At 43.8% G+C, this 16,122-nt stretch overlaps 8 protein-coding genes across 8 annotated transcripts; 4 read left to right on the forward strand and 4 right to left on the reverse strand.

Annotated features, from left to right (window-relative positions):
- Window positions 1–236: 236 nt before the first annotated feature.
- Window positions 237–1,497, forward strand: BYT42DRAFT_487029 (uncharacterized protein; the record flags this gene model as incomplete). The annotated part of the gene is made up of 5 exons (XM_051563766.1): window positions 237–519; window positions 595–750; window positions 841–1,091; window positions 1,159–1,301; window positions 1,362–1,497. The coding sequence occupies 5 exons, from the start codon at window positions 237–239 to the stop codon at window positions 1,495–1,497; spliced, it is 969 nt and encodes a 322-aa protein (XP_051428724.1).
- A 112-nt stretch (window positions 1,498–1,609) lies between these two features.
- Window positions 1,610–3,419, reverse strand: BYT42DRAFT_34287 (programmed cell death protein 2). Its single transcript, XM_051563127.1, has 4 exons — window positions 3,148–3,419; window positions 2,905–3,077; window positions 2,680–2,827; window positions 1,610–2,607 (listed from the first exon to the last, which is right to left on the reverse strand). Exons 1-4 carry the CDS (start codon window positions 3,349–3,351, stop codon window positions 1,801–1,803), a joined length of 1,332 nt encoding a protein of 443 aa, XP_051428725.1. The 5' UTR covers window positions 3,352–3,419; the 3' UTR covers window positions 1,610–1,800.
- A 725-nt stretch (window positions 3,420–4,144) lies between these two features.
- BYT42DRAFT_553666 (uncharacterized protein) lies at window positions 4,145–4,863 on the forward strand. Its single transcript, XM_051566512.1, has one exon. It carries the CDS (start codon window positions 4,154–4,156, stop codon window positions 4,730–4,732), a length of 579 nt encoding a protein of 192 aa, XP_051428726.1. The 5' UTR covers window positions 4,145–4,153; the 3' UTR covers window positions 4,733–4,863.
- A 1,403-nt stretch (window positions 4,864–6,266) lies between these two features.
- On the reverse strand, window positions 6,267–7,563 carry BYT42DRAFT_641257 (uncharacterized protein; the record flags this gene model as incomplete). The annotated part of the gene is made up of 3 exons (XM_051572547.1): window positions 6,267–6,766; window positions 6,824–7,334; window positions 7,451–7,563. The coding sequence occupies 3 exons, from the start codon at window positions 7,561–7,563 to the stop codon at window positions 6,287–6,289; spliced, it is 1,104 nt and encodes a 367-aa protein (XP_051428727.1). The 3' UTR covers window positions 6,267–6,286.
- A 2,175-nt stretch (window positions 7,564–9,738) lies between these two features.
- BYT42DRAFT_553670 (cystathionine beta-lyase) lies at window positions 9,739–11,375 on the forward strand. The gene is made up of 3 exons (XM_051566513.1): window positions 9,739–10,065; window positions 10,142–10,635; window positions 10,707–11,375. The coding sequence occupies exons 1-3, from the start codon at window positions 9,852–9,854 to the stop codon at window positions 11,208–11,210; spliced, it is 1,212 nt and encodes a 403-aa protein (XP_051428728.1). The 5' UTR covers window positions 9,739–9,851; the 3' UTR covers window positions 11,211–11,375.
- Window positions 11,376–12,472, reverse strand: BYT42DRAFT_553673 (uncharacterized protein). Its single transcript, XM_051566514.1, has 4 exons — window positions 12,002–12,472; window positions 11,844–11,927; window positions 11,638–11,790; window positions 11,376–11,576 (listed from the first exon to the last, which is right to left on the reverse strand). Exons 1-4 carry the CDS (start codon window positions 12,276–12,278, stop codon window positions 11,383–11,385), a joined length of 708 nt encoding a protein of 235 aa, XP_051428729.1. The 5' UTR covers window positions 12,279–12,472; the 3' UTR covers window positions 11,376–11,382.
- Window positions 12,473–12,924: 452 nt separating this feature from the next.
- On the forward strand, window positions 12,925–13,930 carry BYT42DRAFT_553682 (uncharacterized protein). The gene is made up of 5 exons (XM_051566515.1): window positions 12,925–12,967; window positions 13,046–13,220; window positions 13,280–13,431; window positions 13,503–13,680; window positions 13,750–13,930. The coding sequence occupies exons 2-5, from the start codon at window positions 13,106–13,108 to the stop codon at window positions 13,893–13,895; spliced, it is 591 nt and encodes a 196-aa protein (XP_051428730.1). The 5' UTR covers window positions 12,925–12,967; window positions 13,046–13,105; the 3' UTR covers window positions 13,896–13,930.
- Window positions 13,902–15,323, reverse strand: BYT42DRAFT_553684 (uncharacterized protein). The gene has a single exon (XM_051566516.1). The coding sequence runs from the start codon at window positions 15,302–15,304 to the stop codon at window positions 14,186–14,188; it is 1,119 nt and encodes a 372-aa protein (XP_051428731.1). The 5' UTR covers window positions 15,305–15,323; the 3' UTR covers window positions 13,902–14,185.
- Between the last annotated feature and the right edge of the window lie 799 nt (window positions 15,324–16,122).

Here is a 16,122-nt window from a genome sequence, read left to right on the forward strand (position 1 = left end):
TACCTATCGTTCATCCACCTGTCGAATTACGAGAAATGAGGTCGAATTCGCAACTTCATCACTACTTGCAACAGTCCGGCATGCCGGCGACTTCGTCATCCAATCCTCTTGCAGCAGTCCTTCAATCGGCTAGTGCAGGCACTGGCAATGTGAACTTTAATACGCTTTCGCAACAGTATCCCAATGTGGGGGTGAATCCGGGGATTCCACAGCAACACGCCGCTTTAGCTGGACGCATGCCCACCAGTGGTTCTGGCGATCCTTTTGCAGCCTATGCCGCTCTTGTCAACAACAATGCCGCCAGTCCCGCTTCTCAGAATCCCAATCTTCCCATCAATTTCCCCTTTATTCAACAAGAGCAACAGGTCCAGCAAAAGCTCGCCCAGCTGGATGAAGAAAAGATCTACACGCTAGTTCTCGAATTACTGAATCCAGCTCTCCGAGAGCAAGCTTTGTTAGATCTGAGCAAAAAGCGTGAGCAATACGAAGATCTTGCTCTTATTCTTTGGTATTCATATGGTATGTATTCATTTTTTCTCTTTTGACAGGAGCCTGGAGAAAAAATAAGACTAAATTGCGCTTTCTCGTTCACAGGCGTCATGTCCATTTTGCTGCAAGAAATTGTGGCAGCTTATCCTCTGTTGACACCGCCCACGCTGAGCGGAGGAGCCTCCAACAGAGTATGCAATGCGCTGGCTTTGCTTCAATGCGTCGCAAATCACAATGAAACTCGGACTTTATTTTTGCGTGGTATGTATGACAAGGGCAAACCGTGAGCAAAAAAAAAAAAAAAGGAAAAAAAATTGATGACTTTGGACTAATGTGAATTTTCATGGGTAGCCCATATTCCACTCTATCTGTATCCATTCCTCAATACGACCAGCAAGACGAGACCTTTTGAATATTTGCGTCTGACGAGCTTGGGTGTGATTGGAGCTTTGGTGAAAAACGATAATCCCGAAGTCATCAGCTTTTTGTTATCGACCGAAATCATTCCTTTGTGCCTAAGAATCATGGAAACCGGCAGTGAACTCTCCAAAACGGTGGCTATCTTCGTCGTGCAGAAAATCTTGCTGGATGATACAGGCTTGGTAAGCGAGAAGAAAAGGGATGATTATTATTGTTGATTGGAGAGAGACTCACATGGATGATCATCAGTATTACATCTGTCAGACGTACGAACGTTTCTACGCTGTGGCTACAGTACTTCATATCATGGTGAATCAATTGGTAGAAACACAAGCCATGCGTCTTTTGAAGCATGTTATTCGATGCTATTTGAGACTTTCGGATAATCCTAGGTAGGTTGGAATGGATGGGAAACTGTTGGGTTAATGAGAGATACTGATGTATAGCTGCAGAGCACGAGAAGCCCTTCGTCAATGTCTTCCCGAACCGCTGAGGGATTCCACGTTTCATGCGGCTCTCAAGGATGATGTTACTACGAAACGATGTCTGGCACAACTGTTGCTCAATTTATCGGACGGTATCAACTAGAATTCGGGTTTTCAAGGGGATCATTATTGCTATGTTTTTTTCTTAATCATATCTTTTGTTTGTTTTTTTCTGGCATTCGAATCATTTCGATCTTTTGCAAGAAAACGACGACAATCTCATTTATTGTATATGCGAAAGTATTTTTCTTTCGCTATTCAGACGAATGTACAGTTCATCAATACCTTTCTTATCATTTTTTTTTGTCTCTACCTTATTTTTTTTTCTTTATCTTTCATGTAAACACAAGTTCTATACAAAGTTTTTCTACGGCTCTTTTTTTTTTCTCTCTTCAATAAACAATGTCTAATCCATTTCATACTGCACAAACGCCGCTTCCTCTACGTAACTGACTTGTTCGATATCCCCTGGATGGCAATCACGTTCGCAAACAAACACCAGCACCGTGCCGAATTCCATGCCCACGTTCCAACTGTCAAGTAATGCTTTCTTATTCTGAGCGGGAGTGGGTTCGTTAGTATTTCGTGCAGCGTATTCCGCGGTAGGAAGCAGTGACAATACGTTGGGCATGAGTTGAAACTCAAACGTCCGTCGTCCGCCGCATGATTTACATTTTCCTGCTGCGATGTCCTGTTGATGATATAACAATGGCGCGCCGCCCCAGTCGTATCGCGCGCATTGACTTGGCTCGCACTCAATTCTTTCCATGAAACGTTTGAATTGTTTATCGACGCCGCGCGGTAATTGCTGCTTTTCGTATGCTTCGCCTACCCACACTTCCCCACCTTCCGATGCCAACTGATCCATTTCCAGTAGTTCCGCTTCCATGTCCAGGTATTTTTTGTACTTTTGCACATCCATGCCCAAGTTCTCGTACTGGTTCAGATTTTCTTCGGCAATATACAAGTACTGGGCGTCGAATTTGGGCAACAATGAGGCATCCACTGGATCATCAATGGTCGGTACTGTTGCCGGTACTGCCGACGTTGTGGAAGGTGTGTCTTGCAGGTGGAGTTGACTCAATCTTTCTGCCAATGTCGGTTCCGCCGTTGAGGTTTCTTTGATGTCTTGCTTCTTTGGCGCACCAAACGTTGGTGTGCCAAAAGGCTTACTTGACGAGAATCCTTTATCAGCGCCCCACAAATCACCCAGCTACATACAATCGAGCTGTATTAGTCAAAGTATTCTCCAATGACAGCGTGCCATTCTGTGTTTTTCTCATACCTGGAAACCTTGCCCTGCGCCAAACATATTGGCTGCTTTCTGCTGTTGTTCAAGTTTCTTTGCTTCTTGCTTCCGCTTTTCTTCCTCCTTTTTGCGTTGTGCTTTCAGATATTGTGGGTCGACAAGATGTGACCGAAGTACTTTGAAACTGCCAACAACGATAGCAAATTTTAGGTTTGACTATTCCTCGTCGCAGTACTGTCTCTCATTGGAGATCTTATTTACCTGCCAGGTTTTCGCATGCATGATCGACGGTTACATATCCACAAATACAATACTCTATGGAAAGCTGACTTGGGAAGAGGAACATAGCCCTGAAATACGAGATACATCCACTCGTGGCAAATATCACACCGGCAAATGCTCGAAGACGGCGGCTGATCTGGTTGAAGCCAAATCTAAACGGCAATTCGCCAAGTTTAGTTGTTATGTGAATCGAACGAAACCAAGTGTCGTTATAAAACCTACTGGTTTACCACCGAGCTTTGTTGTGTAAACATCGGTATCGTCTGCCTCTTCTAATTCACCATCGGGTAAAGCTAGTAAAACCGGAGTGGCAGTTTTGGAAGTCTTTTTTGAACTGGACTTGGGTTTTTGTGTATTCGTTGGCGTAGAAGTGTTTGAGCTTTTTGATGCCGCTTTTGATTTGCTATAATGACTCGACTCTTGCATCTGGTGATCGGTTGGAAGGAAAAAGAATTCCGGCTTTCTCTGGCGTTTTCTGCTTTAATTGTTATGCGTCCAATAATGGATCAAGAAAAAAAAAAGTGATGTGACTTGCATTTCCATTTCCAGCCTCGAGGAACCGCGCGATTCGTGCTTGAGAAAAGCTGATTACCCTACCGCAGTAATTTATTCAGCAAGATCAAATTGTCATGACCATTTTGCTATCTCACATTGTGGTAGCAACGGGAGACGTCAATAGAGTCCTGCAAAATGCATCTGCATCTCTTTCTTTGTTGGCAATAAGCCACAAAGAGCAGCTAGATTTGTCGATCATGTATTGATTCGACGAAAATAAGCAAAGTCTCAAGGAAGGAAAAATAGACATAAAAACAGTTTCCGTTCGCTATTTTCGAATAGAAAGTGACACAGACCCAGCATTCAACTGCTGCATGATTCAGGATTAAGACAGCTTCCAACCATTATTCCTGCAACTGTATTTGAGGTTATATCATTATATTGCGTTCCAACCATTTTGAGATCAAGAAGTATACGTCGTCAAATCTTTTTTCCAGCATGGCATAAACCTGTATTACTTATTTTTATCATATTCCTTTTTTGACGCTATCTCCTTTTGGATGATCAAAGAAAATGCTGTATGGCGAATCATTCGCTTACATCATAAGTTGCATAAATCGCTGCTCCATTAGTATCACCTATTTTCCCACAGAACGCAACGTGCTGTTACTGCGTATAAATAAGAGTTGGCGGTAGAAAACCATCTACAACTGCTTTTTCAACCATTTCTCCCATGAACGCCACAGCTGGAAGTTATCTTGGTAAACCCGCCGAAGATCCTGATGCGTCGTTGAGAGACGTGTTTGCCAAGGAAGAAAACCACCCGGACGCTCTTGCCTCCATTTTAAAATATTGTCAAAATGAGTCGGGTTTCAAAGTCGGCGACCGCGACACGTCAAAGTTTGGCGAATTGCTGGCAAGCTTCCAAGGCGTGCTGGATCAACAATCAATGATGCCCTACTCTACGAGCGGCAGCAAGGACTCGGTCATGGGTAGCATTAACAACTTTTTGTCTGATTTGCCTGACAAATCAAAACTCGAAACTTTCACCGTAAGCCTTCCACCCGGTCCATTTGATTCCTCACTCGTGCATTTTTGCATCCAACAGCAAGGCTATCGCCTCTTCCTCTATATTGCTACTGTATTAGCGAATGGTGATGATTATATAACCATCGGTGTTGCCGTCATCAGCAAGTGGGAACTGAACCGGGACGAAACAATTGCTCGTGCAGACGAACTGGTAGAAAAGACAAAGTTGAAGGAACAATTGGATGATTGGCTGAATGGTATCACAAGCAGTGGATATGAATAGGATGGTGTATTAGCTCTGCTTACTTTGCTTGATATGTTGCATTTGATACCAGATGCTGTTGGCATAAAACAACATTCTGACAAATAAAGTACCTACATATATAGCTCAGTCAATGAATAGGTCTCATTGATGGCATAAATTAGAGAAGTGATTTGATCCGTATGGTTTAGCGTTACGCTAATATGCAGGCAATTGCCGTCACATAGAGTAAATATGGCTTTTGACGTTAAATTACACAGCTTACAGGTCGGATCGCTTATCGTTTATTGTGTAAATGACACTGGATACATAGAATGACTATTACATGCTATTCCATTGAGTGAACTTATAAGCCGTGTTTCCATGTGTGGATCTTGGTAAAATAGAGGACCCTGTGTCGTAAACAGTCGCAAGTTTGAAATGTACTGGAAAATGTCGTTAAAAGGTGAATTCGTGTTTTGATAGTTGAAAGTGAATTCAAGGTAGTTTGTGGTGCTTTTTAGTAATAAACGGTTAACAATGAAAGTATTGTTTGAGGTAAAAGCCCTGATTTATTCGCATATATGACATTTGTGAATCTCAATATTACCAATTTAGGTTTCCAACTGGGAAATATGATTGCTAATCCAGACCATACACGAGCTGATTGTATAGGTTTTTTGAGAACTTGTTGAACACTGCATCGAAGATCGCGGAGTTTTTTTACCCGGTAGCCGGGCCGTCATTGTGATGGTGTCTAACAGGAAGCCAAGGTGCTCCAGGGCTTGTTGAGGTTTCAAGAACGATTTCCGATAGTTGATTAACCAGCCTAAGGATTCGAGTTTTCGGTGAAGCAGGCCTTGGGCGTCATAAAATGTGTCGGATGAATCCATGTCGTCAGGGTCAGGTGAGCCTGGAAGAAGCGCACGGGTAAATCATCCATAAAAATAGAGGTCAAGGTCCCCAAGTACGAGTCCAGACTGGCCAGCGGACTGGACAGGTGACGCAAAAATGAGCTAAGGTATCCATCGAGGCGCGACACAGAGGATAGATATAATTGGGAAAGGAGTGTGGAAGGATGCCGTGCCTTGCGGCCGTCGTAGGTCACCTGGTACGAATGGAGCGAAACCATAAACACGCGTACCGCTTCACAGAGATGTCCGATCCCCGCAAGTGATGGCAAGGGCGTTTGATTTACGTGACTTGGCATAAATTCTTTTGCCATAATGAAACATTTCGTCTCCCAAAAGCCAAGTTTAAACGACCACAAGTATGGTCTTTCGGACATTTTTCGTTACAATGCGGGCTACCGTCCTCCCGATTCCGATGACAAGGAGTACCGGAAATTGGCCATACATGTCATAAATGTTCACTGCGTACCGAAAGATTTATCGGCGTGGACCAGAGCGGTTCCCTTCGTGGGCCAGAATGTCTAAAGGTCTAAGGATGACCGACACCTGATACTGAATGGTTTTGAGGGAAGCATCTTCTCGTTTTTGAGGGTTATTCATAGCCTGCTACGCCTCAGGAACGGCATTCGGTGCAGTTTAATTGACGAAATCAATCGAGTGGTAGGCTTCAATGAGTCGTTTGCGATCAGGATTGGTCAAGAGATTGCCGGTAAAGAGGCTGCGCTCCATTTGTAAGAGGTTTTCCCTCCTCGGTCTTCACTAAATGCATCTTGATGGCTTTTATGCCTTCAGCCAGCCCGTTCAACGTGTTATTCAATGACTTCGTATCTGAATGTGGTGGTGATAATCTTGACACCGTCTCTTCATAGACATCGTGGTCACTGTATCGTTCGTCCACCGTTTCGATATTTTTCGCCATGGCTATGGTTTTCGACCAAGATTGCGGAACTCCACATTGTCCGCTTTTATATGCCAGATCCTTCTTGATTGCTTTCAAAAAGCAATGGATGCGCATTCGGTCATTCTTCAGACCAAGTAGCTGGAATAACTCCAACAGATGAAAGGCCACTTCGTCGATCGTTTCACCCGGACCTTGTCTTCGGTTGTTAATTTCGTCCCACCAACTGTCTTCTGCAGACTTGGGAACGAATTGCAACTTAAACTCCTTCTCGAACGTTTTCCAGTTGTGAACATCATCTTCTCTCCATCATCGTGCGGCCACATCGAAGCAATCAAATCGCTTCCTCGTTTTTCCAGCCCCAGAAGCGGTGCCATTGGTGGACGAGATGTGAGGCAGTGGAAGATGCAGGTACGTAGTTGCTGAGAAGCGGGCTGCAGCCCAATTGAGATTGAGCGTATTCATGGCGCGATAAAAGAGGCTGAGGGTTTTGCCTGGATCTCGTCGAGCAGTGGGTCGGAACGCAGGGAAGACCAAAGCAAAACGCGGGTCAGTATACATGTTTGTCGAGGTAAGCAGGTGGTGGGCTAAATATGCGGTGATGTACGAGGAATCGGAGAAAAGATGGAACAGAGGTTCTAGCCAGCGAATTCGCAGGGCCGCTTGTTGCAGTAACGGGTCCAGGACGCCCACGCCGCCGCAGCTCCGTGGTTGGCACAAGGTCTCATATTTAATCCTGGGGAACATGCGATGCATCATGAACTTACCGCCGATGGACTTCAATTGGGCAAAAAAGGTAGTGGGCGCAGCGCCGACAGACGTGGCACATGCTAGACTTTCGAGAGTATGAGTGTGTTATGAACTGTGGCTCGGCCGCGGATAGATAGTTGCCGTTCAGAATGTAAACATGCCATTTTTACTGTATGTAGTAAGGAATCGAGAAAAACTTACAGTTGAGCACGAGACGTAGTGAGAGGGAAGCCCAGATAAGTAACGGCGTGAGTATGGGTCGCGTCATAATATTCGGTAATCCCAGCGTCAGCGAGCGCCGTAGGGTGGATCATAAATGATACGAAGGAGCAGAGAGTCCAAGATTAGGTTAAAGAGAATTGGGCGAGAATGGAACTCATTGTCGTAGACCACGTGTTTGTAAAGATCGGTTCACAGAGATGGCCATTAACTTGGACGTGTTTTTATCATGAACGAGAGAGACCTCATTATAATAGGAAACATGCCTGCTCTTGTCTCGCGTGCCATAGGGTCCACATGCTTTGAGTAATAATTTCGAGCCCACTCTTTGCGATAAACACAATGTCATCAGCATCGTCCTTTCCATATGTCATTGCCCTCAAAGATGTCTCGCCCACACGAAAAGTCACATATGATATCGGTGCCTTACCAAAACGTTCCCTATTTGCCAAAAAAAAAAAAAAAAGGTCGACGCATGCATACTTTCGCCCTGTGATTTCTCATAATTTACATCACCATCGGGAGGCTTCCAAAGCGACCAGTCCATTTCCAATACCTCAGCGGGAACGTGTCCCTGTTTCTGAAACTGATAATCATATTGGATTATGCGAGATTTTCCACTCTATTCCAAATGTCAGATTTATGGTGATAAGTGTTATATGCCTGTTGCACGTATCTGTAAAGTGCGATTTTGAATAGTCTGTATGCGCCTTGAAGTGGCGCGAACAACCTTGTGATGTAAGAAAAACAACTTCTTGATCTTGTCTTTGATTTCTGCATCATCGATGTCTGCGTATGTTTAGTCGGTAGGCAGAGAGAATGCCGGAACGGTCGTATTCTTCAGGATCGTGATCTAGGAAGTAATCCATGACAGTTCAGATCAAAGATGCAAAGAGATCTCATGGCGCGGTCGGACCTCTGGTGAACATAATGTCAAATTTAGTTTCCTATACCTTAGGAGGTGCGCCCTTGTGTTGCCCGCTCTCTACATTGCAAGTCTGGAAATTTCCTCACATTTTTCAAGATGTACCTGACTTAACGGTGGACATTGCTCAAGAAAGCTTTACATTTACCATTGTCTCATAATATTATTAACTTCACAATCCTTCTACTTCTTGTATGTATCCACATCCGGAGTTTACTGGATCTACGGGAATCTCAGAGAAATTGCGCCTGTTCCGTTATGCGTGACCCCTTCTAACCTTGCCCGGATTCAAGGGAATTATCTAGATGACGCCAAATCACAGAAAATATCGAGGAACCTCTTCTTTTGTCTTAAAAGAGAGAATGAGATTATTGAATTTAGGACGAGCCTGGGACAGTGATGTTTTATGTATTATAAACCTCCTCTAATCTCATTCTTTAAGCTTCATGATAGCTTGGACACTGCGAGGAATTAAAGGTTGAAACGATGGTTACGCGGGTGTTCAATAAATTGCTTTATTTTTTGATGATGGGCCACGACTTGGGGATTCAAATGAAGACAAAAAGTTGGTGATGATGAAAAAGTCCACACAATATGATCTACCATGTAATTGCCGACTGGCTGTGCGGACTGTTTTCCAGTGCAAAGATCTGAATGAATCACATCTGGGTGGCAGATTGTCATTCTCGCAATTGATTGTCCGCCAATCATTTGAAGCAAGTTCAGAGGGCAATCGACGTAACCTGTAAAGAAAATGTGCAATGTGTTTGAAGCGTTCAGCGGTGCGTTTTTACTGTATGACTCTGGTCTATGAAATACGCTTGTTGACTTCAAAAATACGTTCACCTGGCACAAGACACCAATGTGTCGTTTTATTTGGCCAACCAAGCAGTTGCACAAAAGAAACTATTGACCGAAACCTTATTAAATGGTGCAAAACAAAGCCTGACCTACAATCCACTACCAGCAATAAGAAGAGAAGACGAGACACTGGTTGTTAGCCACGTACGCTTTCACAGGAACACCAACTTTTGACATTTTGATACAGTCAGTATCTGACTGTGAAAAACGTCGGAAGTTTTATAAAGGGGAAAAATCAAAGCAAAATGACAGTTCATCCACTCCAAACCGGCAAAAAGCCAGACCATGCATGGCACATCTTGTTAAGAAGCGAAATGACCATGCTGCACAGAAAAAAAACGAAATGATAATTTAGCTTGCTCGAATCTGTCTGTGAAAACATGCACATCCATGGTTTCAATCGGCGAATGTTTCATGGTTAGTCACACCAATTGAATCATTTACTTTGCTGCTGATTGGTTGCAACGATCGCTCCATTTGGGCATCTCCATCTGCTTTTTTCGTTTCTGGCATGATATATTAAGATTAACCATTTCAGTTCTTCTCTTTTTCTTTAGCGGTTTCATTAGTGTTTTTTATAGCCCCTAGTATTTTGTTATGACCGATATTCTTCCTGCTTCTCCTTCGCCTTCCGTCGCTGGTCGACGCTATCGTTTCGCTACTGAAGTGGTCACTGTCGACAACAATGACGACCCTCACAATGCTGCATCGGTTCCTATTTACCAATCAGCTACCTTCAAACAAAAGAGTGCCACAGCTGGTGGCGAGTATGACTATTCACGCAGTGGTAACCCAACACGTACCCATCTTGGTAAGTTTTTGCAAGCACTCAGCAGGATAAAGAGGTGCGCAGAGGTGGGGTTTTCCTAATGGTGTTCTTTCAACAGAAAACCATCTCGCAAAAATCATGGGGGCCAAAAGAGCTTTGGCGGTGACGAGCGGTATGAGTGCATTGGATGTCATCACTCGTCTCGTACATGCGGGCGAAGAAATCATTGCTGGTGATGATCTGTATGGTGGTACCAACAGATTGTTGACTTTCCTCGCAAAATCACAAAACATCAAGACCCATCACATTGACACCACCAAAGCCGAAGCTATCTTGCCTTATTTGGATCCCGTCAAAACGAAACTGGTTTTGCTGGAGACGCCTACCAACCCATTGATCAAAATTGCCGATATTCCCACGATCGCCAATTACGTTCATGAAAAGTGTCCCAACGCTTTGGTGGTGGTGGACAATACCATGATGAGCCCTTACCTTCAACGTCCACTCGAACTCGGCGCCGATATTTCCTATCATTCCGGAACAAAGTATCTCTCGGGTCATCACGATTTGATGGCCGGTGTCATTGGTACGCGTGATGAAGCTATTGCCGAGGTAGGTGTAGTGAGTTAATGGATAAGAGAGTTCTCGCTTTTAACAAGGCTATTTTTTTTTCTTTTGAAAAGCAACTCTACTATGTGATCAATGCTACGGGATGTGGTTTGGGTCCTTTTGATTCTTGGTTACTGCTTCGTGGTGTCAAAACTTTGGCGGTTCGCATGGATAAACAGCAGGCATCGGCTATTCGTATCGCCGACTACTTGGAAGAACAAGGCTTCAAAGTCCATTATCCCGGATCCAAGAAACATCCCCAGTACGAACTTCACAAGAAAATTGCATCAGGTCCAGGAGCCGTGCTCAGCTTTGAGACAGGGGATATCGGAATTTCAGAGCGTATTGTGGAAGCTGCCAAATTGTGGAGTATCTCTGTATCATTCGGTTGTGTCAATTCATTGATCAGTATGCCTTGCAGAATGTCACATGCATCCATTCCTGCTCACATCCGTGCGGAACGTGCTTTACCTGAAGATCTGATCCGACTTTGCATCGGCATCGAAGATGTTGAGGATCTTTTGGAAGATTTGGAAGCTTCTTTGGTCGCTGCGGGCGCGCTTCCATCGAAACAGTAAACCCTCTTTATTCCCCACCTCCTTCACTGCTATTTTTTTTTTTGTTTTGTTTGTGTTCATTTGACTTTATTTTTATTTCTATTTCAACTCTTCCACTTCACACACTTGACACCACTTCCGTTTTGTAAATGCTTTCTCAAGAGATATTAAAAAAGAACCAATACCATTTATTTTACATAATGACGCAATTGTCACTGTTTCGATTTTGGTCCATCCCGTTGATAAAGCGATCAAGCCACGACAGGTCACCGGTACCTTTACCAAATTCAACGTAGAGACATCCAGGATTAGGTATATTTGGCTGGCAATTGACGTTGTACTTCTTTACGAGATCGATAATAGCGGGCTTCAGCTTGGCAATATGATCTAGCAATGATAGATACATTATTTGATAGATCCCATTGGCCCAGGAGGCGCAAACACTTACTAGGACTGTGTAAACCTTTGCCTACAATGATAACGAGATGATCTTGACCTTCGCTTTGGCATCGTCTTATTGCCTCTTCCACTTTTTGAGAGGCCTCGCTTACGTAGAGACCGTGGAGATCGATCTCGTTGGAAGGACGATCCTGATTTTTTTCTAAACGGTGGTGAGCCTTTGTGGTTGGAGATTGGTACCTGAAAGCTTCTTACGTTCAAAGACTCGATCAGCCGCTTGTTGGTTGTACTGTTTCATTCGATCATCGTGTTCGTGTCCCTGAACAGAAAGTTCCTTGGCTAAACGGAAGAAAGCAGTCAACAGTCCATTCTTAAACATTGGTACCAACCCCACCAAAACCGGCATCTCATACCCAGGGCACCATCGCCATCGCGGTAAGCGGCTTGACTTCTCTCGTAGCAATCGTTGCGTTTCAAGGCTTCTTCGTGAGCTAATGCTCGCAAACGGCTATAGTCGTCATCGTCGTGTTCCTCCTGTACCTGTTGATACGAAGGGCCAATGTCTTGGTGTTGATAACTGCCAACATCATTCGAGCTGGAATGATTCAACTCGTCGCGCAAGTGCTTGATTTCTTTGAATATCTTGATGCCCTTATCAACGGCATGATCCAACGAATGTGAATTACCCATTCTGAGAACAAGCGGGAAGATACCTGGTCCACAGCAACCATGGTTTCACATGAACTTTAAAATCAGCAGTGGCAGGATGCAGCTGACTTGAAATTTCTGCACAACTGCAAAAGGAATGGAGTGAAATTTTGGACACACAACATATCAACATACGCAGTAATTGGATCCACCAAGTTTGACAGGTAGAAAGCATGTCGATTGAATAAGATTTAATTCATGTTTATAGATAATTTGCATTAAATAATATTTCGTGGTTTTTTGATATGTATTCTTGGAGTCCCCCCTTCTCGGAATATTTTGAACTGGCGGTTACTTGCGATTGTAATATATCAATAAGCTGCTTTACGGGTCATTATCTCACTTTCTCATTGCGTTGCCTCCAATTGAAAAGCATGAGCCTTGTACATGAGAGTATAATATATAGCCATTTTTAAATACAATTATGATGGTGAGTTTGATGATCCGGCAGAGGCACTTGTATGTGGGTAAGCAGGAATGAACAAATCGGGGCAGTACTGCTGTATGCGCTTCCAACGCAAATCCAACGTCCGAATTTTGCCATGTTCTCGTGAAAATCGAGAAAACTGTATCGTTTTGATGACTCGCACACTTGATCTTGTTGTCTTGGGCTTTTTTTTGGCATTAGACTTACCATAGTTTAAATCCGAAAGAGGAAAAAAAGGGTTACTGTAAGCTGAGTCAAAAGGAGGAAAAGAGTGTTGACTGAATTCACGTGGTGCGACTGTTGTCTAATGCCAATTGAATAGAGTTGTGTAAGGCATTTAATTTTTCTTATTTTTTTCTCCAATAGTACCTCTGAACCCATCATGAGCAGTGGAATCTTTGATTTGAAATCGCAATTGGTCATATACGGAGCGCATCATAACAACAAAGTCAATGTCATTATACACATGATCTTTGTCCCCATTATTCTGTGGAGTGGTAACGTTTTCGGCTTGGACATTTCGTATCGGGATATTGTAAGCTTATGGTCCTCATAGCTCTTGTCTTTGGAGCCAAGTCGGGACCTCTTGTCGATATGAATGCATTACCATCCTCGTTGCAATGGCTCAAGCTATTTGGTCCTAATTTGAGCTTCTTCACCATGTGCTTATACAGTGTTTACTACATGATTCTTGACCCCGTTGCCGCGGCAAGTTGAACCATTGATTAATTTTTGAGTACGGCCATGACTAAATTCCACTTTTTTTTACTCAACCACAGGCATTGGCTTCCCCACTCTTGTTTGCTGCGTGCTATCATGCAACGAATTTCTTAAAGACCAATCCTCAAGCCATCAAGATTGCACTCTCTATTCACATTGCTGCTTGGATTTTCCAGTTTCTGGGTCACGGCGTAGCCGAAAAGAGGAGCCCAAAGGTTTTGGACAATCTTGTGCAAGGTAGGGAAAGTCCACATGTCATCTGGACCATGGACCGTGGGATAATGATTTTCTTAATTTCCATTACAGCCTGTGTGTCAGCACCTTACTTTGTCTTTTTTGAGCTTCTCTTTGCATGCGGATATCGCCCTCAATTGTACAGGGAAGTAAGGACCGAGGTCGAAAAAGATATTGCCGAATTCCGTGCTCGAAAGGCCGGCAAGAAAAACAAATGAACAACCAAAAAAAAAAAAAAAAAAATATTTACTATGGTCTACAAATACATATGATCTATCATAAAAAGAAAAAAGTTATACAAAAAAATAGGCTAACGAATAAATTATATATGATTACTGTGTTTTTTAATCCGGTTCGGTAGATGATGGTCGGACAATGGGGTAAAATATACAGCATGTGTAAATGATAACCCCGGCTTAAACACTAAGGATAAAAATATAATCGTATGGCACAGATACTACCAATATCTGTATACAGGTTTGTAAGAAGGAAGCTTGACGACTCTTCTTTATCGATGGTTCGGATTCTGAGGTCTCTGTTGTGTGGAAGCTGTTTCCGGTTCGTCGTAGGCGTTAGGAGCAGAGTAAATCGGATCGGCTGGTACAGCAGGGATGCTAGGAGTATGCAACATATTTGGATGAGTTGCATAAGGATCGCCGTAATGGACATAGGATGGATCATAGTATGGATAACCTTGAGGAGCTGCATAGTAAGCGCCCGAGATGGCCGCATCGGGATAATTCATGGTTGGACTCAATGCTTGCGCGGGCATGGGCGGTGAATAGTAGGCATCACGAGTCGCAGGAGGCATTTGCGGTGACATGTATCCATGACCGTAGTTGCCGTATTGAGCCATAGGTGGTGGAGGAGGTTGTTCATGTTCCCATCCTTGGTGTTTGCTAGCGTGAATACTGTCAGCTGCGGCGATAGCCGCTGCGGTCATGGCCGGTGAAGGTCGATTTTCGTAATCCACGGTGCTGGCATATGGGTTTTGCGAAGGGAAGTCGTTGGAGGGTTGATCCGTAAAGAGACGCTTCTTACGGTTGTTGCGTCGAACTTTGGAAAAGAAGGCATAACCAAAACCAGCTCCGAGAACCGCTACGAATGCACAGACCGAACCAACAATGACACCAGTGTTATTATTTCCTCCTTTATCGTTGGAATTGGCATCCGTTGGCTGTGCAGAGGGCGTGGCAGAAGAGCTGCTGCTTTGCGAATTGCTACTCTGCACGCTATCTGATGGAGGTTTAGCCGAAGAGGAGATGGCGGAACTAGAGTGAACCGATTCTTTGGGAGGACGCGAAGACACAGGATGGGAAGAAGAAGCGACGATGGACGAAGCTGGAGTGGAGGGAGGTAATTGAGGGCTGCTCGAAGAAGTTTTAGGTGGTAAAGCCGATGAACTGGTAGGTTTAGGCACGTCGTCGCTGGAGGTGGGGACTGGGACCGATGAATGTTGCGTACTTTGTTCCGCAGAGCTGGAGGAAGGGGAAGGCTCGGATGATGTAGAGGAAGGTTCATCTTTACCGCCGGTTAACCAATCCAAAAAACCAGCTTGCGCTTGAGTTGCGAACAATAAGCAGATCAGAACGCTGAGCCAAAGGAAGGAAATCTGCTTCAAGCGCATGATCTCAGATAAAGGAAAGGAATAGATAAATAAGAAGAAGAAGAGGAAAAAAAAAAACAGAACATAATGAAAATCTCAGGAGGAATAAAAATAGAATAATAACAATAAGGACAAAACAGGAGAAAAACCCAGATCGAGAGGGAATCGAGTCGGTTAGTACGCATAGGTAACTAGAAAAAGGTTCATTTGCAGAAACTGAGCACGCGTCCCAGTTGCTGAGAACTCACTCAATGTGCCACGAACATACCATAGTGCTATTGAGTTTTTCATTTCCTTGTCACCTTTCACATGGATGAATGAAATCGTGAAGTTCTAGCGCGAAACAAATTAAAATTTTACGGTTGCACAAACTTGCAGAAACTCAACCTTAGATCCATTTGCTTTTTTTTTTTTTCGCGGAAATCGCGGTGGAAATATGGAATCCCCGATCCACCTCAGCTCCTGAATCCACCTTGGGCCACAAATCACGGTCCGTATCCTACTATCATCTTGTAGGGAAAGCAATTTAAACTTATTAAGATGATTTACCCATCGTCCCATTTTCAGCTTTGATTCCGGAAAAAGTAATCTGACAGATCAGTGACGGTTACACATTTTTTCTGATGTATTTGATGCCATTCATTATTTGCAAGCGATCAAGTGCGATCATGATCGGTGGCACACCACAAGAAAAAGCGTGTGTAATGGGCAAGCAAAAGAAGAGTCAGAAACGAGTCGTTGCCAGATCATGTCCAGAGAAACGAAAGAAAACCCTTTTTTTTTCACTAGCCTGATAAAAGCAGTAAGCTATGCATCTTTTGGAAGATCATGTTCTACAA

This window comes from Radiomyces spectabilis (genome assembly GCF_025331425.1).
Source record: "Radiomyces spectabilis strain NRRL 2753 chromosome Unknown BYT42scaffold_1, whole genome shotgun sequence".
NCBI lineage: Eukaryota > Fungi > Mucoromycota > Mucoromycetes > Mucorales > Radiomycetaceae > Radiomyces > Radiomyces spectabilis.

Bases quoted from the DNA above. Each gene is read 5' to 3' on its own strand.
- BYT42DRAFT_34287 (XM_051563127.1), bottom strand. From the start codon at position 3,351: ATGCAAGAGTCGAGTCATTATAGCAAATCAAAAGCGGCATCAAAAAGC. The intron at 2,828-2,904 runs GTAAATAAGATC...CGTTGTTGGCAG, and splicing joins TGCATGCGAAAACCTGGCAG to TTTCAAAGTACTTCGGTCAC. The intron at 2,608-2,679 runs GTATGAGAAAAA...GATTGTATGTAG, and splicing joins GCGCAGGGCAAGGTTTCCAG to CTGGGTGATTTGTGGGGCGC.
- BYT42DRAFT_553666 (XM_051566512.1), top strand. From the start codon at position 4,154: ATGAACGCCACAGCTGGAAGTTATCTTGGTAAACCCGCCGAAGATCCT.
- BYT42DRAFT_553670 (XM_051566513.1), top strand. From the start codon at position 9,852: ATGACCGATATTCTTCCTGCTTCTCCTTCGCCTTCCGTCGCTGGTCGA. The intron at 10,066-10,141 runs GTAAGTTTTTGC...TTCTTTCAACAG, and splicing joins CCCAACACGTACCCATCTTG to AAAACCATCTCGCAAAAATC. The intron at 10,636-10,706 runs GTAGGTGTAGTG...TCTTTTGAAAAG, and splicing joins GTGATGAAGCTATTGCCGAG to CAACTCTACTATGTGATCAA.
- BYT42DRAFT_553673 (XM_051566514.1), bottom strand. From the start codon at position 12,278: ATGGGTAATTCACATTCGTTGGATCATGCCGTTGATAAGGGCATCAAG. The intron at 11,791-11,843 runs GTAAGAAGCTTT...ACCACCGTTTAG, and splicing joins GGCTGATCGAGTCTTTGAAC to AAAAAAATCAGGATCGTCCT. The intron at 11,577-11,637 runs GTAAGTGTTTGC...TATCATTGCTAG, and splicing joins CAAAGGTTTACACAGTCCTA to ATCATATTGCCAAGCTGAAG.
- BYT42DRAFT_553682 (XM_051566515.1), top strand. From the start codon at position 13,106: ATGAGCAGTGGAATCTTTGATTTGAAATCGCAATTGGTCATATACGGA. The intron at 13,221-13,279 runs GTAACGTTTTCG...TGGTCCTCATAG, and splicing joins CCCCATTATTCTGTGGAGTG to CTCTTGTCTTTGGAGCCAAG. The intron at 13,432-13,502 runs GCAAGTTGAACC...ACTCAACCACAG, and splicing joins TTCTTGACCCCGTTGCCGCG to GCATTGGCTTCCCCACTCTT.
- BYT42DRAFT_553684 (XM_051566516.1), bottom strand. From the start codon at position 15,304: ATGCGCTTGAAGCAGATTTCCTTCCTTTGGCTCAGCGTTCTGATCTGC.